Here is a 22,993-nt window from a genome sequence, read left to right as displayed (position 1 = left end):
TGCACGGAACACTGTCGGAACTCACAGGTCTCACTACAATAGCCACCTGGGAGTCCAGCGCACTAGGCATCTTTCATGTCCCTAAGCAAGAACCGGTGCATAGACGCTTCGTGTCCTTAGCGCTCCTGTTGGCGAACAGATGCATAGCCATGCACTGGCGATCCTCGGAAGGTCCCCCTATAGCAGCATGGACGGGGGCGGTCTGTAAGTGGGCGGCGGCGGAAGAGGATGCTCTTAGAGAGGAAGAAGCCAGGGGCGCGCGTAAAATTCCCATATCCATGGAATGGGTCATGCTCCTCCATAGCTTCCGGCAGTCCATGCGTGCAGGAGACCCACCTACTCCTCCCCCCCCCCCGCCCGAGAGAGCCAGTAGCCTCTACCTGGTGTCAACCATCCCAGGGCCGACTCCCGGTACCCCACACATCCTAGCCAAATTCTCATCTGCCATACCACCCATCCCGTCACTCACATACACGGGATGTATCCACCCCCTGTCCGTCCCTCTCCCCCCCTTGGAGTGCAAACTGGATGGCCCAGTGGCCCCCCCGACGCCCGTCACCAGTATCCCCCTACTTAGACCCTACTAGCGCCCACATGCTTCCCTCCCACAGTTTTGTCTCCCCCCGTTCTCTGGTAGCACCGCTATATGAACTGTACAGACCCCGATCCTACGCCCTTGAGGCGGGAACTTACATGCCTGTTATTATTCACCGTCCTCTTGGCGATGCATGTTCACTGTCTCCCAGCCTGTAGACATATTTGCACGATCTGTACTGATTTATGGAGGAAATGCATACTTGTACCAGTTGTATAAAACAAGAAAACGTTGCGCGCCTAGCTGATCGTGGCTGAATGTTGATGCCACGTCAGCAGATAATTTACACTGTACCCATATACTTTGATGCAACAATAAAAAACAAATTTCAAAAAAAAATAAAAATGTATGTGCATGTAACTTGCATGATCGAGGTAACTTGTCTTCTAGGTGGTGGGTAAGCTGCATGTTGACGATTTTCGCAATGACCTTCGCGGGGAACGGGAGCGGGGAGATGGGACGGAAGTTTTTGAGGTCTTTGGGGTCGGCCTTGGGCTTCTTGAGGAGGGCGGTGATTTCGGCGTGCTTCCAGCTTTCCGGGAATGTCGCGGTTTCGAAGGAGATGTTGATGACCTTCCTTGGTTGGGGTGCGATGGCTGCGCCTGCCTTGTTGAATATGTGGTGTGGGCACGGGTCCGTCGGAGATCATGAGTGGATGGAGTTCATTGCTCAGCAAGGAATTGTTTTGAATATTATACCTGGAATTGGTTTCCTGGGTTTGTAGGGAAGAGGGGTGACCTTCCTTTCTTTGCTTTGAAGCAGGTTTTGTTATTGTTATTTTGATACTGATTGCCATATTCTTGTTGTGCGCCTGAATATATATCTGGTCATCCCTTTATATTTGTTTTGGATGGAGTTTATGACCTTGCGTGTCTCGTCATCGCAGAAATGCACATCGCTCAGCGCCCCTACCATTGATCAGGCCCGCCCTGCCCATCCCTACACACGCTGGCACAGATAGCAGCTGACAACTAAAACTATATTGTTTTATTTTTCAGCCATTGGCGAGGAGGCGCCCCTGGAAATTAGATGCAAATTCACAATTGGGGCTGGACAATTCATGATATTTGCAAGAGTGGCAAGGCCACAGATCTCACCCATAGAGGCTTCCCAAGACCCAAATCTATCACAATGACACAAATCTTATGTAGGGATGGAGACCCATTTCTAATACCTACATGGTGCTCATTCTGGTCCGATCACTACCCCCATAGTGATTAGAGTGAAACAGGAAAAATATAATGGGATTCCGCACACAGAATGGAACAGAATTTTGTGTATCATAAAACAGTGTGTCAACGCAAGATTCACCTTGCCCAATTCAAAATTCTACTTCATGCCTATCTTACCTACAGTTACTAAATAAAATATACCTCAGCAGATCACAAGAATGCCCGAGGTGCTGTCATGATTGTGCTAACTTTCTCGATATGATATGAACATGCTCTTTTATTGGGGGATATTGCATATTGTATCTGCGCCCTAGACCAAAAAAAGAGATAAATAACTATGGATTTAGAGTGCTGGCACTATTACTAGCTGAAAGGACTATAATAATCCATTGGTTGCAAACAACGGGCTTCTCCTTGAATGTGTAGAGAAAAGATGCTAATGAATAGTTGGTGGTTGAGAAATCTCGAATACCTATGATGAGTAAGGATTTGACACTCTGACAACATCCAGGATTGGCGAGCAAGACAGATAAGATTAAGTGAGAAAGAAAAGGGGTACATTTTGCTTTATCTTCCCCGATTGACGCTGCAAAAGGAAATTAAGAGACCCATGCTAAATTATAAAAAAACTTGCTGGCAACCTCTGTATAGTCATGTTACCGGGCAAATGTACCACAAACTCGATGCTTGAATACACTATAGTGATACTCACTCGCCTACAAATGCTAAGACATGTCTCTTTATAAAATTGCAAACAATGTGCCGAAAGCAAGTGTACATTTACTTAGACACCTGCTACATATTTTGTCTGATCTTTGTGGGTCAATATCTTGAAAGTTGTTATAAAGATTTTAAGAGACATTCAGCCTGATTCATCATTCTCCCGTTTTGCGAGCCCCTAATAGCGATTCATAGCGAATCGCTATTAAGGACTCGCAAAACGGGATTCATGTATAAATTGCATCAAGAAATGCGATTCCTACATAATCCTTATTTGCGATTAGCAAATTGCTAATCGCAAATAAGGAATAACTCGCCATTCATTCCTATGGGCCAAAAGGCCCATGGGAATGAATGGGGAGTATTCCTTATTTGCGATTAGCAATTAGCTAATCGCAAATAAGATAGCGATTCGAAGGGTGCCAGGGGTGTCCAAAGGACACCCTGTAGCACCCCTGAAATGAAATTTTACACAGGTGTTGCACACACACATGTCCAAAGGACATGTGTGTGTGTAACATGCAACTCAGAAAAATGCATTTAAAAGCATTTTTCTGAGTTTTCGCAATTTACCACGAGGTCTGACCTCGCGGTAAATTGCGGCCACAAATTGCAAATTCGCAAAACAAAATGGGATGATGAATTGCATTTAAGGAATCTCAAATAAAGATTCCTTAAATGTAATTTCTCGCAAAATTGCGAGATCGCAATTAGCGATTTTTGCTTTTGGGATGATGAATCCCAAATGCAAAAATCGCACTTGCAAAGGGCCAGATTCTCAGAATCTGGCCCTTTGCGAGCCGATTTCGCCTTCATGAATAAGGCTGATTGTAACATAGAAGCAGCCTTAGATTGCAGCGAGCGTGTTGTGGAGATTTATTCGTATCTCTTTCAAAGATAATACTACTTGGCAAACTGAAAGGCTTATTATTTAAAAAAAATCACAAGTAACACGTGGACATCAATTTATTTTGTAAATATGTTTTTCAATCACATGAAGGTCTTCAGTTTTGTGTCATATTTCTTTAACGTTTTGTGGCACCTGCTTGCAATAAAAAAATAAAAAATATATAATCATTGCGCAAGCTTACTAGGGCCAGACCTACTGGCCTTGACAATGCTTGTTAAATTAGGTAGCACAGGTGCTGTCAAGACAGCTCATTTGTGCGGAAGGGAAGAACCTGCCTTTTAAATTCCTTTTCTCATAACAGAACCAGCACTGTTCGGAGAACATAGGACGCATGTCCATGTAATGGCTAGGGCGGTCGACTTTGAATCGGGGGAACCGGGTTCGAGTCTCGGCAATAACGCTGAACATCCTGTGATTCTGGGCAAATCACGTAATCTCCCCGTGCCTAACAAAAATGAATGTATCCTCATGTAACACAACTGGTGCTATGTAAAGAGCTCTGATACCCGATACTGGCTCAAGTATATAAAACTTGGTAAACAAATCGTAAACAAAACAATGGAAGAAATCTTCTCACTGTCCATTTGGTGGATGGGAATCGATCAAAAAAGGTGGGGGGATAAAGGGCAGGTCCCCACCTTCATTGCTAAGACATGTTACGCCCTTAACTTTGATATCCATTGTGGTTATCTGAAATACAGGTCACAAGTTTAAAGATGCTCTTTAAAATCGCAATATTCTTTGCAATAAGCAAACAAGAGAAGAGAGTAAGTGGTGTGCCTTGGGTTCAAGGTTTGGGTGGGCAGTGGAATAAGCACAGTGGTTTGTGAAGTTCTGATTAGATTTCGCAAAGCATCATAAAATGACTCCTTTTTCAATTACAGCTATCCAGAAGTGGTAACGCTCGTCATATTTCTCCTGATGGCTCTATCATGGTTTACACGGGATCCTGGATTTGTTCCAGGGTGGGAATCGCTGTTTGGACCGTAAGATCTGTAATTTTGGTTTTTATTGTGTTCTTTCCGTAGTCTTTTAATAAAAGTGTCAAATGTTGAATTTTTTTCCTTAGTCTTTGTAAGATTATTCTAACTGTGAAAATGAAGTGTACCTGACTTACATGTTCTTCTTTTATACATAACAAAACTTCTACCACACAAAACTGACAAAGAACAAAACATTAATAGTATCTACTAAACCAGATCCCTTTGACCTCAAGTCTGAATCATCTAGAATATATTTTTCACACATTGATATGTTTTTCACAACACTCATGCTCCTACAGTTATGATCTTTCTTTCGTGGCCCCTTGAAAAAGACAGGTGCTTCTATTACAGAATTAATAATATTACTTTTGTTAACCTCAAAAGAAAAAGAAAGTCTCTGCCATTTTCCACAAATATCTGAAGGTTCAGCACCAAAATGTGAGATCTTGTCAGTTTTTCTCTACTTTCGCAAAACACCCAGAGAGTGGTCAAGTAAATAGATTTTAAGTTTTCTTGGGAAAACAAATTGGACAAGCATATGGAAGAGAATACCACAAGTAGATTCTTTTATTAGAATCACCTAAATCCCTCACCCTCCAACTTGGCTCTGGGGAAAGGTTACTATATTTCTTGAAACCTCCAAACTTTGCAAAATGCAAACTTCTCAAAGTTTTAAGCAATACCAAAACAAACTGTTTTGGCTTTGTCAATGCAGGAGGCTTTTAAAATGTACTGGCATCGGGAAAGCAAACAGTGGTAACTATTCATATTAGAGTGATAATGCCAGATTCCTATCTTATCTCTTCTTACTATCTATTAAGAATCCTCTGTCAATTGGATCTTTTTATCTGCTGGAAGTGTAAAGGGGAGAAAACCAATACATTCCCTACCATCAATATGAGCTAACCAATTCAGACTTGAAAGGACCACTGACTCCGACTTACAATTTTAGGATTTTATATAAAGCCAAAAATAATTGGACATACAAGCACTTCATGACGAGGTTAAAGAAATGCATGGGCTATAATACAAAATTCATTCTACGAATCAACCTAATTTGATGCAAAGTGAATAGGATAAGCAAATCTAGGAAAATTAAACTAGCAACAACTGCTCTGATATCCAAATTTGTCTTCCTCAGTTACAGAAAGGAAAATAAATCAGTTAGGTCTATCCCTACACTACCACTAAGGTGACATCCCTACTTAGCATTTCCCAGGCCAGATTAAGAAAAGGTGTCAGCTTGTGAAAACTTCCTAAGAAGTACACTCACGTTGCCTAGGTCTGAAGCCAAAGCTAGGTCTTCACTCTAAGAATCGATCCGTTCTTAACCTCCTAACCACTTTCTGCTCTCGTCTCCCCCTCTTCCCTCATCTGACTTTCCTCCCTCGAGACACTGTCCCTAATGCAAAATGCTCAACTCAAAGAATACGCCCCGAAACACCTCCTTGGGATGGACTTCTTTGGCAGGTGATTTTCCATAACTTGTGCTTCGTCCAAGAACGGTTGAGTTGTCCTTGGGTCTCAGGCTTCTCCAGAGAGCTTCCAATTATCAAATTCCAATGTAACATTGTAACAGGTCTACTCAATACCTAACTCCTAAAACAAAGAGCATCAGTCTAACTAATGAGGACAATGTCCTCGCACCTTAAACGAAAACATGTGAACGAATCAACCTTGTACGCACAAATCTGCTGACAGCCGTCAACTGAAAGCCTTCCCAGGAAAAATAAATTTCAGGCCTACTTGATTCAGCTAACATAAGAAACCAAGAACAGGCATTTCCATTTCAAAACATAAATACTCATTTTAGGCCTTTATACACTAAAGAATACACAATTAACAACGTTGCAATTACAAGCTTTACAGTTCTTCACCTTTAGGGCCCATTTAGACATCTCTACACGTGCAGACTTTTATGGTGCACGTTTAAATCTAATGCATTACATTACAGATGAACTTATTCGTGAAGCACATGCATAAGGCAATTAAGTTTGAATGTCGTTTTTCCCTTTCTATTAACACAAACTAATTTTCTAGCATTACCCAACAATTTATTTATTACGATCACATTTTCTAATGATTAAGACTTAGTTTAACGCAGAATACATGTGGGTGTGGACTAGCTGTGATTATAATGCACCACTACAAATTTCAGAATATCATGACTCTCTATCAAAAGTAAAAAGATTCTATTTTTTTAAAGATGGCTGCCAAAATGCATAACCCAACATGTGTCACTGCCTTACGCTTTGTGGTTGCCACACTGAAAGAATAGAAACAATGTTTACTGTACTTTTAAAAATGGCTGTCGTGTTGCATGGCACAAGATGACAACACAATGCAGTGGCCAGCTTGAAAATACAGAAAACATTACTTTCTATATAGCAGCATTGTGTGCTACAACGTAAGGATGTGATGCATTTTGTGTCATGCAATGCTGCAGCCCTGTATACACTATAGAAACAATATTTATTTATGAAGAGAACTCTAATGTGTAATTGGTGCCTTAGAAGAGCTTTCATATTCACACTTATGCATTGTACATACTTCACCAGTTTTAATTAATGAGGCAAATTAATTCTGAGACTTGAGAGGTATATTATGTACCTGCATTTTACACTTGGGATATCAGTAGATTGTAGGACCAGGTATGTGCTTACATCCTAAGAATTAACAAGATTAAAACGGTTTCTTACATTACCTCCAAGGATGAAAGAGCATTACATCCCACATACTGGACAAGTTTGTAATGCTGAAAAGAGTCCTCTTCAGCATCTTGGTAGATCTTTGATCAGCATTTGACAATGTTCCAGCACACCTATTGTGGAATTGAGAATATAGTTATTCCTTTGGACCTTCTAAATATGCTGATCTATCATCACATGGGGGGGGGGCATAAGGAGAGGCTGAATGATCTTTCTTAGTGAACAATTCTGCTTGTCAGGATTGCACCTTAGCTCCCCTTCTATTGTCATTGCACATTAACCTATAGTAAAGATGGTCAGCAATTGTTCCAACGATTCCCCTATCTTAGCAGGATTTTCACTTTATAATTTACTGAAGACACCTTGTTACTTTGTTAATCTCCTAGAGGCTTACAGATCCTATTTCACAAGTTAGCGGATTTGTGTAGAGTTACATGCCTATAAGCTATTGTAGAAAAAAGACAAAATTAATTATGTTTAGACCATAAAGGTGTGAGAAACATGTTCCCTGAATATGTCCCTTCAGGAGCAGGTGAATGTGTTCCCTTATTTGGGAATCAGTTTGTCATCTTATATTACCTAGAAGCCTAATATTCCAGATTGAAGAGTCTTGCAGCTAAAAGTGGGGGCTACTTAGTGTCCTCTGCTCTGGAAGTTTACAAAGTACAGTGGGAAAATGCATCTATGGGGCGGAACTCTAGGTCTGATTAAACCTTGCCCAACTTGTCTTCTTGTGAAACAGGGTTTTAAAAACTATTGTTGAGACCCCCTGGAACATCTACAATGACCTTTGGGGGTCAGTGGATCGAAGGGAGGTATGCCCCTGGGGAGATTGGGATAACGGGCCAGCCTAGGCTACATATGGACTATATTTGGGATATATACTGTTGGGCTGCAAGCGCAATATATATCCACCAAATTTATATAAAAAGGCATCATTTTGGGAAGGAGGCAGTAACGAAGCAAGTTGAGTTTAGGGAGTATTAGCTGATGGAGGAGGAACAGGTACAAGAAGCCATGCGCCTGCTTGCTGAGGCAGGGCGCATTGGTCTTCTCACACTGGGCGTGTGTGTCGTGTTGTGTTGTGGCGCAGCAGGCAGCAAGCTGTGTGGTGGCGGCGATATTGGCCAGCTTGAAGAGGCACGGCCTAAGGTAAGCACCAGGGTCGCTGGAGAGGTAGAAGAGCACCACTGGTTGTGCAAAAGGGTTGCACACTGTGCAAGGCACGGGTGCCATAGGTGGTGCCAGAAGAACCCCACAGGTCGTTGGGAGGGAGGAGGTAAAGAAGGCAGCATCTGGGCCAAACAGGTGCCCGGCCAAAGTACATCACAAAGGGGAAAGGACGCAGGACTAAAGGAAACAGGAGGAAAGGCAGGCAGGGCAGGAGGTAGAGTGAGAGCAGTAAAGAAATGATCAGACGGGTGAGCTGCCGACGGAGGGGTGGTTGGAGGGGGGTCCCAGGGGAATGTGGTCACAATGGTCATTTTCAAGAGGCCGCCCCGGTTTCACACTGGCCAGGTGGAAAATTCTCAGGGACATCGAAGGGCGTAGCCAGGGGCCACGTGGTGAGCCTTGCAACAGCATTGGAAGCTGCAATTTGGGAGTGGAGCGATAAGGAGGAGCAGGATGATGGGGAATGGTAGGAGGGGTATGAGGAGGGGGCGATGCAGAGAATTGAAGTAAGGCCACCCCACAGGATGTATACATGTCAGGGCACTGGCTTTGGGTTCCAGAGCAGTGTGAAGAGTGGGTAGATAGGAACTCTAACCTCAGCACGCTGGACCTCCCTTTAATATTACATGCTCAACACCATAGTAGCCATGCAGACTTAGGAGGGCTTTATGCTGCTAGCAGGCCCTGAGGGGAAGAGATGGTGGGGTCTCAGGCAGCCAGCCGAATAGTTAGTCGGCTACAACAGTGCCAGGGGAATATTTGATGTGGCCTCAGCAGTTTATCAACCTGGATGGCTCAGTGCATCCCTTGGATGGCGGGCAGCAGCGCAGAGTGACAGCAGTGAAGATCCATCCAGAAGGGTGTATAACGGTCCATTGGCATACCTAAGAAAGTGCAGCGGGGTTCAAGAGAACTGCGGACAGCAGTGCAGATGCACAGGTCATGGTGCCCACAGGGCTGTGGCATGTAGTAGAAGCTCCTCCACAGTTGGATTATGAGGGATTGAGTCTCGAGGAAGTTGAAGTGATGGATGACGATGCTGAGGTGTAGGAGGTACAAAAGGGGGTGGTGATGGACGAAGCATCTGAATCTGCTGAGGTGTAGGAGGAACACAGGTGGTGGCAAAGTGGTGCAGGCAGAGGGAGGGTTCAGATAATGCAGGATGGCCATGGCGAACGGGGAGCATGTCAAAAGGCAGAGGTTGATTGTGCCCCTTCGCAACTGGTTAGGTGGCTGGATCTAGAGCGGAGGCCAACCTTGATGCCAGGTAAGGGTGCTAGGTGTTACGGGGCGAAAGAAATAGACACAAAGAAGGTGTCCGTGGGGGTGGATGCATGGGCAGAGGGGGGCAGCATGGACCTACATGTAAGTAAAGGTTTGAATGTTAAGAATGCTGTGGTAGCTACAGAAGCTCTGAGGGATGGTGGTGGGGCAGGCACCACAGACAGGGTTGCCTGAAGCAGGGGCAAAAGTGGAACAGGGCACGCCACAGCCTCAAATAGAAGAAGAGGCTGGACAAGATAAGACAGGAACTCAGTACACAGGAGCTAAAGAGAGTAAAGAATTCAAGATTAAGAAGTTGCCTTATATGGGGGTGACCAAGCCCCTTGGTGCCTACTTAATGTTTGCAACCTAGAAAAAGATATGGAAAGGGTAGTACTTTGAAACGCTGAAGCTGCTACATAGGGAACTTAGGGCAAAAGAAGGGTCCAAGGGGGAGGATTTTGAGTTGTTTAAACGACCTAAGATGCCTACGACAATTGAAAAGTGGACAGTGGCATTTTTAGTTTTCGCTAGTGTATACTGTGAAAAATACGCAGAAAGGCATGGGCGCTATTCAGATATAGGGACATGATCAGAAGAGCTCAGATCATGTATTGGGGGTACACCTGGGCACATTATGACAAGGAATTTTGCACGCAGCTAGCATGGGTTCCTGGGGCAAAATGGGGAGAAATTGATACTGATCTCTAACAGCAGACAACATTCACGGCAAGTGGCCTTCCATTAGTATTCCAGCCCTTTCAGCCCCGCCCCACCCAAGGAGGGGTGGGGATGGTGGCCAAGATGCAGGGAGGATTATATGGGATTTTAACAAAGGCCTATGTATGAGGGAGTACTGTAAATTCTGGCACAAATGCTCCAAGTGCGTAGGTAGGCAAATACTTGTGCACCGCTATGGGACAGGGGTAGTGGACAGGAACAACAGTAGGGTAATGGAACCAACACCAAGCATAGTACAGTGGCCAGCAAGGTAATAAGGCAGCAGGAAACAGGGGAGGGCGAATTGATTGTATCACCCATTGGGTTGTGCCCAAAAAGTAAAATGTCAGTTTTGCCTCATACAGCACTTGTCATTGCCAGAAGGGAGTTCCATAAATGATTTCATTTCGGAGCAGGTCAACTCGGTTTCCCAAGTGGAGTTGGTCATGGCCTTAGTGGATCAGGTGAGAAAGAGGACCCAGATCAATCAATCAGGGGGTTTAAGGCATGCTACTCACCCATGAGGGTCTCAAGGCGCTGGGCTGGTGGGTGGGGAGGGGGCGGGGGGGGTAGAGCAGGGAGTGCAGCTCTAAGAGCCAGGTCTTTAGGCTCTTCCTGAAGGTGTGCAGAGTAGGGGAGCGTCTGATGTTGAGCGCAGTAGTTGGTGAGGATTTTGTTCCGGAGGAATGTGTTCTTTGTGGATCTTATGCGTTGGTGGTAGTCTGTCATGGTGTTCTAATTTTACATGGTTTTGCTGTTTCTCCATCATTTTTCAAGACGTCTGCAGGAGTGTCTGGCTTCTTGGAGGTCGGTGGTGAACCAGGTGGCCTTCAGGGGGCATTTTCTGTCGGTGGTGCGAAGCGGGCAAGCTCCTCTGCGCAGTTGGTTATCCATTGGTTTAGTTCCTTAGCTGCAGAATTGTCGTCGGTCGAGGTGGGAGGGGGGTTACAGCTTTGGGTGGAGTTGAGGTGCTCCTTTGTGACCTTGCTCCAGTTCCTTTGTGGAGGGCAAGGAGTGGGTTTGAGATCGGTGGCAGTGTTGAAAGAGAAGGTTACACAGTGGTGGTCCATCCAGAGGGGTGCGTGGTGTGGCTAAAGCGGATGTTGTTCCCACCTACGAAGATGGGGTCGAGGGTGTGTCCTGCCTTGGGGGTAGGGGTGGTGACGATCTGTTTCAGTCCATGTTTGTGAGGTTATCCAGGAGGGTGGTTGAGTTGGAGTCGCTGAGGTTGTCGAGGTGGAACTTCAGGTCTCCGATGAGTACGTAATCCAAAGAGGTGATGGCGTGGGGTGTGACGTGGTCAGCAGTGGTAGTGGTGAACGAGGTGCAGGGTCCAGGGGTCTGTAGGCGAGGGTGCCACGGAGAGTGGTTCTGGTGCTGGTCTGGATCAGGAAGTGAAGGTGGTGGCGGAGGAGTTGCTTGTGGTGGAGGTAGATACTCGGAGGGAGCTTTTGTGTGCGATGGCGAGTCCTCCTCCTGGATGGTTGGGCTGGTCCTTCCTCTGGATCTTGTAGCCATCGGGAATGGCAGTGGCGATGTTGGGGGCGGAGGAGACTTGGTCCAGGTTTCCATAAAGAAAGCGACGTCTGGCGAGAGGGTGTTGAAGTGGTCCAGGATCCCTATGGCATGTCTGTGCAGGGAGCTCACATTGAGGAGATGCACTTCAGGGGTATGGTGGTAATGGCGTTTGTCGAGGAGGAGGTGGCCATGGCGGTGCGGACGGGGGGAAGGCCTGGCGGCAGTGACGACAGGAGAACTGGCCGTGAGTGGTGCTCGGTGTAGACAGCTGGCAGTTGTTTGCGAGGAGGGCTGCTGAGTCATAGCGATGGGTAGTCGGAGGTCCAGGGTTCCAGGCACTGGTAGCAGATGGGCTTGCCTTTGGCACGCCAGCGGTGCAGCCGCACACCGGCTGCCATTATGTAGGGAAGGGGGAGGGAAGCGCAGCTGGGAGGCGGCAGTGGGAACCCGCAGGGGAGACGGGCCGTGGGGGCAGCAACGGAGAGGAAGGGAAAACGAGCATAGTAACATAGCAAGCAGAGAGAGACATGGCACAAAATAAAAATACAGTGGCACAATTCAGAAAACAATACAGAGGCAGAATACAGAAAACAGGCACAATAACAAAGAGAGAAACAAATGAAAACAACGGCAAAAAGCAGAGACTGAAAGCAATAGAAAACCAGGCACAAAATAGCCCAGACAGCAGAGGGGCCAGCAGAAAAGCACCCTCGAACACCTACCTGCACAGAGGACGAAACAGATCAGTGACAGCAGCACTACCAGCGGAGCTGCAGGGGGTGAGAGCAGGTCAAAATGCGACATTAAGTTGGATCTTCGGCTGCTGCTGGTACACCCGGACGAATTTCAGTTGCTGGGTATACAGTTTAACTCTTTTTGAGTGGATCAGCTCCTTCCTAAATGGGTTTTCATGGCACACAGGGAAAAGGACAGTGACGCACTACCTAGATGACTTCTTTTTTGTGAGTCAAACCGGTTCTACAGACAGTTGGCAAGTTTTCCAGAGCTCATGGGTGACTTCAGGGTGCCGCTGGCTCCAGAGAGGCCGAGCACAGTACTCTAATTTTGGGTATCAAATTGGACTCAGTGTCCACGGAGGTGCGAACCGTGGTAGATAAGAAATTGCATATGCATTGGTTGCTAGACGCAATGTTGGAAAAGCACAAGCTAACAATCAGGGAAGTGCAGGTCCTGCTAGGACACTTGAATTTTGCTTGTGGGGTTGTAAGAACGTGCAGGTGGGAGCGGTAGGGCAGTGGGGCCAGGTTTGGGGGTGATTCAACATAGAACATGATAGAAAATTAAATATATAATGAATGTTCCCTCGTCGTCTGTCGAAATCCTCTTCCCCACCTGACCCCACCGCTCTTACCTGCACAGGCTGCAGGGAGGACTTGTTGTAGACAACTGGGCATGTCCTTAGCCGGGCTGTCGCTGCCTCATCACCACATGCAATTGTCTGCAGGCGCGAGAGATGACTTTTGGAGGATTTCAATGACATTCCAATGGTGACCCAAAAGGATTGTGACTGGGACGTACAGATATATTATGTGGCTTAGGTTTTGGTGTGTATTGGTAGGGCAGGTGGTGTGCAGAGGAGTGGCCCGTGATGCTGTGGGGGCAGGAGCTGACACACGCAAAGGTGTCGTTCAGAATTGACAATATGGCAGTGGTACATGTTTTGAACAAACAGTCTGCAGTAATGAGTAGGTGCTCAAACTGCTGAAAGTCTTCATGATGGGTTGTTTGAGACATAATGTAGCATTCAAGGCTAGACATGTGCCAGGGGTGGAAAATGACATTGGGGATGCTCTGTCTTGTTCACAGTAGGAAAGGTTCCATGGGTTGGCCATGGAGGCAGACAAGGACAAGACACCTGTGCCGGTGGACATGTGGACCATAGAGGATAAAGGATGCTTCAGTTGGTGGTAGGGTCTTTGACGGACTCCACCAGGTCTTGTACACAGGCATGGCCAGATTATTTATCAGGTAGAGCCAGTTGGAGGGCTGGGGTTTGGAGCAGGGAAGAGGACGTTGTCCAATTCATTCTTGCATTGACTGATAACAGTTTATCTAGAATCACAAAAGCAGGGAAATTGGCAGGACCTGCCTTCATGGGCAAACTCTTCTGGGGTTATGCGTCATCGGCTTAGGAGCTGGGAGCGAGGATGCTAGAGCGGTGGGTGATGTGAAAAGGGTTGCCAGCCACGTGTGAGGAGGCCTTTATTAAGGCATTTGTTCGACATGGTATTGGGGGTGCTGCCAACATTATGCAGCTGGGAAGAGGAGATGGTTTTGTTTTCAACACTGATGTCATGTATGTTTTTTTGGGGCATTCAAGGTTTCCAAACTGCTGGGGAAGAAAGGGGTCACTGGGTTGGACTGGGTTGATGCTGGGGGAATTAGTGGCAATATAGAGGTGCGCATTCATCAATCTGAGACAGACTAAAGGGCCAGAGGAAGACCGTGGAGTTAAAGGCATTTCCAGTTCCAGGATTATGCACAGTGCTTTGGGGCATAACGCTGAGGGTGATTAGTAGGGTCTCTCAGGGAGCGATGTTTAGATATTTCAATGGGGAGTGGGTGATTTCTTTCCAGCTGTTGTGTCTGCAGAAAGCGTTGTTGAATTTGGGAGAAGCCTCGGGGGACTATGGATCCCATTCCTTCAGGATTGGTGTGAAAAATGGAGGCCGGGATAGGATCATGCAGATGGGGCATTGGTCTTTGGAGTGCTTTCATAGGTACATGTGGTTTGGGGAAGGGGGATATTTATGATATGAGACATTTTGGTTGTATCTCACATATTGTGATCTTTTCAAGTGCATTTGCTTGCCGGAGGCAATCAAACTGTGGATTTGGATAGTTGGACATTACTTTATTAAGTGGGTGGAAAGGCACGAACCCCAGAAAGGTCAAGCCGCTAATCTCGGGCTTGACGATCACCTGTTTGAAGTTACTGTGCATAAAAAGGTGGTATGAGATGGTGAGAGCTGTTACATTGCTTAAATAACCTATTGGAGAGGCATAGATGTCCAGATGTTCTAGTTTTGCACTAGGGGAAAGTGACTTGCTTTGTTAAAAGAGATTAAAAGGGATATGCTGGAAACTAAGCAGCAGTGGTCCGAATGTTTCGTTCTGTGGACGGAACTCATTCCGAGGAGCCAGTGGAGGGGGGTGCCAAAGCCCGCAGTCATTGACAAGACCAGGCGCAAAATCAACAGGGACATGCAGGTTTGTGTTAGGGATGAAGGTTTTGGTCGGGTAGAGCACCTGTGGTTGAAATACGAGTCCACTGATTTTTTTTCAGGGGATGGGGTTCATTTGCCTCGCTACGGGATGCAACTCTTTCTGTTGCAAGTGAGGGAAGTGCTGAAGAGAACACTGAATGTGACAAGGTGCAACAGAGGTTCCTAATTGGGAGGGTCAGAAAACTCAGTTCAGTTGTCATGGTTGTAGATCAAGATTATCTTTGTGAACATAGATGTATCAGGACAATGCGGGGTGGCAATAAAGTTACACCTAGACAAATAGGATACTTAGGGCCATATGTATCAAGGCTTTTGTGAATCGCAAAGGCCGAAATTCGCAGAATTTCGGCCTTAGCGAATCGCAAAAGGCCTTTTTAGCATTTTTGCAATGTATCAAAAAATAGCATCATAAGGAATCGCAAAAATGTGCGATTCCTTATTTTGCTATAGCATTTAAGGAATCGCAATTTTGCGATTCCTTAAATGCTATGTAAGAAGCATTTTAAAAATGCAAATTCAGGTTTAGGAATCGCAAATTACCACCAACCTGTAGTTGATGGTAATTTGCGATTTCTTGTAAATATGCACAATTGTGCATTTGTGAGGGTGGCTTTTGACGCACATACATGCCCTTAGGGCATGTATGTGCGCCATATGCGCACACACGTCATTTTCAGGGGTGCAGCAGGGTGTTCTTGAGACACCCCCTGCACCCTTGAAAATTCGCACAATTTGCGATTAGCAAATTGTGATTAGCAGATTTCCCATTCATTTCTATGGGCCTCCTGGCCCATAGAAATGAATGGGAAGTATTCATTATTTGCGAATTCGCAATTTGCGAATTCGCAAATAATGAATATTAAGGAATCGCTAAAATTCCTAGATTACCTACATACATACTGTTTTGCGAATTCCAAATAGCGATTCCTTAAGATTCGCTATTTTAAATTCGCAAAACGGAAGTATGATACATATGGCCCTTAGATAGTAAGATGTTAATAGATGTAGGTTAAAGTGTTCAGGGATTTAAAGGTCAACAGTTCAATAACAGGGACCAAGTTACACAGTCCCCGTCCATAGAATCTGTTTTTTTAGGTCTCGACTACAGCATTGCTTTAGCAATGCTTGTTTGTCGAGATTATAGTAAGGCTTTCAAAAGTCTACCCAAAACTGCGGATCGGGTACAGTTCATGTGAGCCAGGCGCGTGCACATCGCCAGCCACATCCCACACCATTTGTCTGAGCCTCAGCATCAGACTTTAAAGGAAGCCACTCCCCCGCCCCCCGCCACGCACTGCCGCTCCCCCGCCACGCAATGCCTAGAGCTTGTTTCCATTTCGCTTCTCTCTTCTTGTGCCCCAGGTCTCTATCCCTTACCGCAATGCACCCCCGTGTTTCTTATTTTATATATATACACTTTGGTATTAAAAACACACACAAACAGCCCCCAAGTCCCCCCACCTCCTCCCTGCAAGACCTGTTGGCTCCCGCCAAGACTGAAAAGGATGCGCCCTCTGTAATAATCCCACACTAACAATTAATGGCTGTGTGACGTGAGAAGGGGATTTGGCTAAATTGCTCCCCCGCCACAGTAATGCCGAGAGCTTGTTGTTAAATGGGTTGATTTGTAATTCTCCAGCCCAACAGTGTTACAGTGTGAAGCAGGTATACCGTTGCTAACCTGCTAGACATATGTCTGTCATGGTGTAGCAATTTATCTAGAAATCTCAAAGGGTGTTAAAGTGCTTTCCATAGATTCCGGATTCGTGGCATACTTAGGTGCCTTTATTCCAAATCTAGTACTGTCCTCTCTGCGTCTTCACTGTAAACGCTGACAGACTAATTTAGGAAGTACGAGAAATAATAACTTACACTAGGCAGCCTACAAAGATGATGACGTGGCGAGGAGTACAGCTTTAGCAGAGGTGTTGATAAATAGATGTATTTGTACAAAGTAACAAACGTGTGAGATGCGATATACGCAATAAGCTTGCAGGACGCCTCTTGGACCCCTGTTCTCCCCTTAGATACCAACACTATCATTTAACTGCCAAGTTAATCATGCAAGATCCCATTTGTTCTCTCAAAGGAGCAGCCCCGCCCCTTCCAGTCTGAACAGAGCGTGCAGCAGCTGTGCACTGGCCTGGGCATGAGGATAATCCCGCGGTCAGAGCTGGGTGCGGTGGGCATGCTGACAAGAACGCCTCTGTTTCTGCTACTGCATCACTAATGCTGGCGGCACAGCCGCACTAAGGCTGGAAAGCACATCTTCTCATGCCAGCTGTGTCTGTAATGCAAATAACATCGCCGCGTGCTCCGAGGATAATCTCCCAGCACATTTATATTCATTTGATATACTTGCAGCTTGTTCAATGTTAAAGGTTGTCCTTGCTTACATTTACCTTTTCATTTTATCATTTACAAGGTTGGCCTGCAATAGAAAAGTTATCGGACTTTAATATTAGGAAGCAGCTATTTCTGCAGTCATTTGCATAACCCTCACACTGTGTTGAAAGAATGAGAAGACTTCAGTTAAAAGGCCTTCTGTGATCGGTCTAGACTTGGCTGGCTTAAAACAGTCTTTGTGTTAACACACACACTGATCTCACATTTAAATTACGTTCTTCATTTACATTTATTAAAAAATGGACACACAACACACAACCCTACACACACAACCCCCCACACACACAACCTCCCCACACACACAAACACACAACCACACACACGCAACATCCCACACACACAACCTCACACACACAACCCTCCACACACACAACCCCACACACTCAACCACACACACAACCACACACACACACACCCACATACCCACACACATACCCCCACACACACACCCACACACACAACCCCACACACACAACCCCCCCCACACACACAACCACACACACACAACCACAGACACACACACACAACCACACACACACACAACTCCAAGCACACCCACAACCACACAACCACACACACACAACCACACACACACATACACACAACCCCACACACATATACAACCACACACACACAACCGCACACCAGGATAGCAAAACATAGCATAGCAAAACAAAACATAGCTTAGCATAACAAAACATAGTATAGCATAACAAAACACAACAAAACATAGCATAACAAAACACATCAAACATAGCATAGCATAACAAACACAACAAAACATAGCAAAACAAAACATAGCATAGCAAAGCATAGCATAACAAAACATATCATAGCATAGCAACCCATAGCATACCATACCAAACACAACAAAACATAGCATAGCATAACAAAACACAACAGAACATAGCAAAACAAAACAAAACATAGCAAAGCAAAGCATAGCATAACAAAACAAAACATATAGCATTGCAAAACAGCATAGCATACTAAACACAACAAAACGTAGCATAGCATAACAAAACATAGCACAAGAAAGCATAGCATAGCATAACAAAAAATAGCATAACAAAACACAGCATAGCATAGCATAACAAAACAAAGGATAGGATAGCAAAACCACACAAAGCATAGCATAACAAAACAAAACATAGCATAGCAAAACACAACAATGCAAAGCATAACAAAACACAACAAAACATAGCATAACATAACAAAACATAACATAACAAAACATAACATAGCATAAGAAAGCATAGCAAAACAAAACATAGCATATTATAACAAAGCATAGCATAGCATAACAAAACACAACAGAACATACAGAACAAAACATAGCATAACATAACAAAACATAGCATAACAAAACAGCAAAACACAACACAACATAGCATAGCATAACAAAACATAGCATACCAAAGCATAGCATAGCATACTAAAACATAGCATAGCAAAACAAAGCATAGCATAATAAATCACAACAAAACATAGCATAGCATAACAAAACATAGCATAGCATAGCAAAACAAAGCATAGGCTAGCAAAACATAGCATAACAAAACAAAGCGTAGGATAGCAAAACAAAACATAGTATAGCATAACAAAACACATCAAAACATAGCACAGCATAGCATAACAAACACAACAAAATATAGCAAAACAAAACATAGCATAGCAAAGCATAGCATAACAAAACATATCAAAGCATAGCAAAACATAGCATAGCATACCAAACACAACAAAACATAGCATAGCATAACAAAACACAACAGAACATAGCAAAACAAAACAAAACATAGCAAAGCAAAGCATAGCATAACAATACAAAACATAGCATAGCAAAACACAACAAAGCAAAGCATAACAAAACACAACAAAACATAGCATAACATAACAAAACATAACATAACAAAACATAACATAACATAAGAAAGCATAGCAAAACAAAACATAGCATAGTATAACAAAACATAGCATAGCATAACAAAACACAACAAAACATACAGAACAAAACATAGCATAACATAACAAAACATAGCATAACAAAACAGCAAAACACAACAAAACATAGCATAGCATAACAAAACACAACAAAACATTGCATAGCATAACAAAACATAGCATAACAAAGCATAGCATAGCATAACAAAACATAGCATAGCAAAACAAAGCATAGCATAATAAATCACAACAAAACATAGCATAGCATAACAAAACATAGCATAGCATAACACAACAAAACATAGATTAGCATAACGAAGCATAGCATAGCATAAAAAAACATAGCATAGCTTAACAAAACAAAGCATAGGCTACCAAAACATAGCATAACAAAACAAAGCATAGGATAGCAATACAAAACATAGCATAGCATAACAAAACATAGCATAACATAACGTAACAAAACATAGCATAACAAAACACAACAACACACACAACCTCACGGCAGCTTTTGACACTGTGTCTCCTGTTAGGCTCATCAAGCAGCTGGAAGAAATAGTGGTCGGGGGGGCTGCCCTGGGGCTCTTGGCTTCTTTTTTAACCGGTCACACTCAAACAGTGAGTCTGGGACAGTTTTCATCTAAGCCCACTCCTATAACATGTGGCGTCCCTCAGGGCTCCTTCCTGAGTCCGACGCTCTTTAATATTTATGTGACGCCTCTCGCCAAGGTTGTGAAGTCCTTCGGCCTCGAAGTGTTGTCCTATACGGACAACACCCAAATTATGGTGTCCATTACCCATAACATGGCTGACTCGGCCTCCAATTTTAGGAGCTGCATGGAAGCCGTCTCCCTGTGGATGAATGCCAATTTCTTAAAACTCAAAGGTGAGAAAACCAAAGTTCTTATTTTTGGTAGCAGAGTGGATATTTGGTCCTCCGATTGGTGGCCGGACTCTTTAGGTTCTGCCCCCGCCCGGTGCCTTTTGGTAAAAACCTGGGCTTCATCGTGGATAATTCTTTATCCTTGAGTAGACAGGTTAGTCGGACTTCGTCTACCTGTTTCGGGGTCATTAGAACCCTTAGGAAACTATCACATTTTCTCTCATTTGAGGCACGTAAAGAGGCTGTGGTGACCCCGGTGACCTCTAGGTTGGACTACTGTAACGCACTGTACCTAGGTATCAACAAAGGTCTTCAACAGCGCCTTCAGTTAGTACAGAATGCGGAGGCAAGGTTCGTGTTGAACCTGCCAAAATTTCACTCTGTCGCTCCAGGTATCAGGGCCCTTGATTGGCTGCCGCTGAAACTGAGAATTTATTTTAAGACCCTCTGTTTTGCCCATAAGGCCGTCTTTGAAGCGAGGCCTGAAGGTATCAAGGCGATCCTTCAGCGCTACATTCCTAGGAGGCAGCTACATTCTGCTGACAAGAATCTTCTGATAGTGCCCAGGTTAAACAAGGCGAGATGAGGAGGCTGTGCATTTTCCACCATTGTTCCTAAGTTGTGGAATGCCCTCCCCGTAGAAATCACGGTCATTCCTTATCACCTTTTGTTCCGCAAGGCTCTTAAGACCTGGTTTTTCTCCCAGGCTGCTGTGTGAAGTACTTTGAGGCGCTCCGGACCCGCTGCCGCTTGTGCTTCTGCTGTTAGCGCCTTGATGCCCATGGGCTTAGTTCACGCTTTATAAATCCCTAATTCATTCATTTATTCATTCATTCATTCATTCATTCATTCAACCACAACCACACACACAACCCCACACACACAACCCCACACACAACCCCACACACAACCACACACACAATTACACACATAACCACATACACAACCACACACACAACCACACACACAACCACAACCACACACACAACCACACACACACACAACCACACACACAACCACACACACACACACACAACCACACACACAACCATCTATCTATTTATCTATCTATCTATCTATCTATCTATCTATCTATCTATCTATCTATCTATCTATCTATCTATCTATCTATCTATCTATCTATCTATCTATCTATCTAACGCCCTCACTCTATCTATTGCCCTCACTCTATCCTATCTATCTATCTATCTATCTATCTATCTATCTATCTATCTATCTATCTATCTATCTATCTATCTATCTATCTATTGCCCTTACTCTATCTATTGCCCTCACTCTATCTATCTATTGCCCTCACTCTATCTATCGCCCTCACTCCATCTATCGCCCTCACTCTATCGCCCTCACTCTATCTATCTACCACCATCACTCTATCTATCTATCGCCCTCACTCTATCTATCTATCGCCATCACTCTATCTATCTATCGCCCTCACTCTATCTATCTCCCTCGCTCAATCTATCTATCTATCTATCTATCTATCTATCTATCTATCTATCTATCTATCTATCTATCTATCTATCTATCTATCTATCGCCATCACTCTATTTATCTGTCTATCTATCTATCCATCTATCTATCTATATATCTATCTATCGCCATCACTCTATCTATCTGTCTATCTATCTATCGCCCTCAATCTATCTATCTATCTATCTATCTATCTATCTATCTATCTATCTATCTATCTATCTATCGCCCTCACTCTATATATCGCCCTCACTCTATCTATCTCCCTCCCTCTATCTATCGCCCTCACTCTATCTATCTCCCTCCCTCTATCTATCGTCCTCCCTTTATCGATGCCCTCCCTCTATCTATCTATCTATCTATCTATCTATCTATCTATCTATCTATCTATCTATCTATCTATCTATCTATCTATCTATCTATCTATCTATCTATCTATCTATCTATCACACTCACTGTATCTATCGCATCACCACAGCATCACTCAGAACCACCACAGCATCACTCAGGGGAACCACAACATCACTATGCGCTACCACAGCACCACTGAACGCCACAGCAACACTCGTCGCCACCACATCACTCAGCGCCACCACAGCATCAATCTGTGCAACCATTTAACAACAACTGGTTCAAATATGTTCTAACAATGTTTCAAGCTTTATTACAAATGTCACAAAAAGATGTTAATATTTCACTTCTGTTCTTGGATTTTCGTCACAATAAAACACACTGAACATAATCTTCACAAAAGTTATTTACAAAAGTTTAAGCTATTGCCATTATAAATTACAATAACTTTTATTTAAGTATTAATTACTTAAAAAAATTAAAAGCCATTGTTATTTGTAATATCAATACATCTAAGTCACGTAAATACAACACATATTGCATTACAAATGCTATAGGTGTCACATTTGCGAAAGTTATAACTATTGGCATTGTAAATGACAAAGGGGCATATTACCAACAACTAGCGATAATTTTTGTCTCTAACTTGTTTAGAGACAAAAATTATCGCCGCACATCGGCGATTTTTATCGCAGATAAACCTTGCTATTAACAAGGTTTATCGCAAATGCGATAAAAAACGGCCGAAATGCATGAATATCGCTGAAAAGTCAGCGATATTCATGCATTATCGAGCAAATGCTCTTAGCCATGTTATCCACCTCCCATTGGATAACATGGCTAAGAACTGCTCAGGGCAGGTGTTAGCTTTTGGAGATATTCCCGCTTAGCGCGAATATCTCCAAAAGTTG

At 44.1% G+C, this 22,993-nt stretch overlaps 1 protein-coding gene across 2 annotated transcripts in view; it reads left to right on the top strand.

Annotated features, from left to right (window-relative positions):
• The window catches only part of LOC147730952 (solute carrier family 13 member 1-like), a 540,726-nt gene that overhangs the window by 355,960 nt on the left and 161,773 nt on the right, over window positions 1–22,993 (top strand). The window contains exon 11 of one of the 2 annotated variants that reach the window (XM_086955852.1): window positions 4,282–4,383. The exons of the other annotated variant lie outside the window; for it this stretch is intronic. Within the exon in view, the coding sequence (XP_086811978.1) occupies window positions 4,282–4,383 (102 nt within the window). The remainder of the gene's footprint in view (window positions 1–4,281; window positions 4,384–22,993) is intronic. 2 annotated transcript variants of the gene reach the window in all.

Source organism: Lissotriton vulgaris, chromosome 2_1 (assembly GCF_964263255.1).
Source record: "Lissotriton vulgaris chromosome 2_1, aLisVul1.2, whole genome shotgun sequence".
NCBI lineage: Eukaryota > Metazoa > Chordata > Amphibia > Caudata > Salamandridae > Lissotriton > Lissotriton vulgaris.
The sequence above is the reverse complement of the archived record's forward strand: the minus strand, read 5'-3'. Positions and strand labels throughout refer to the sequence as shown.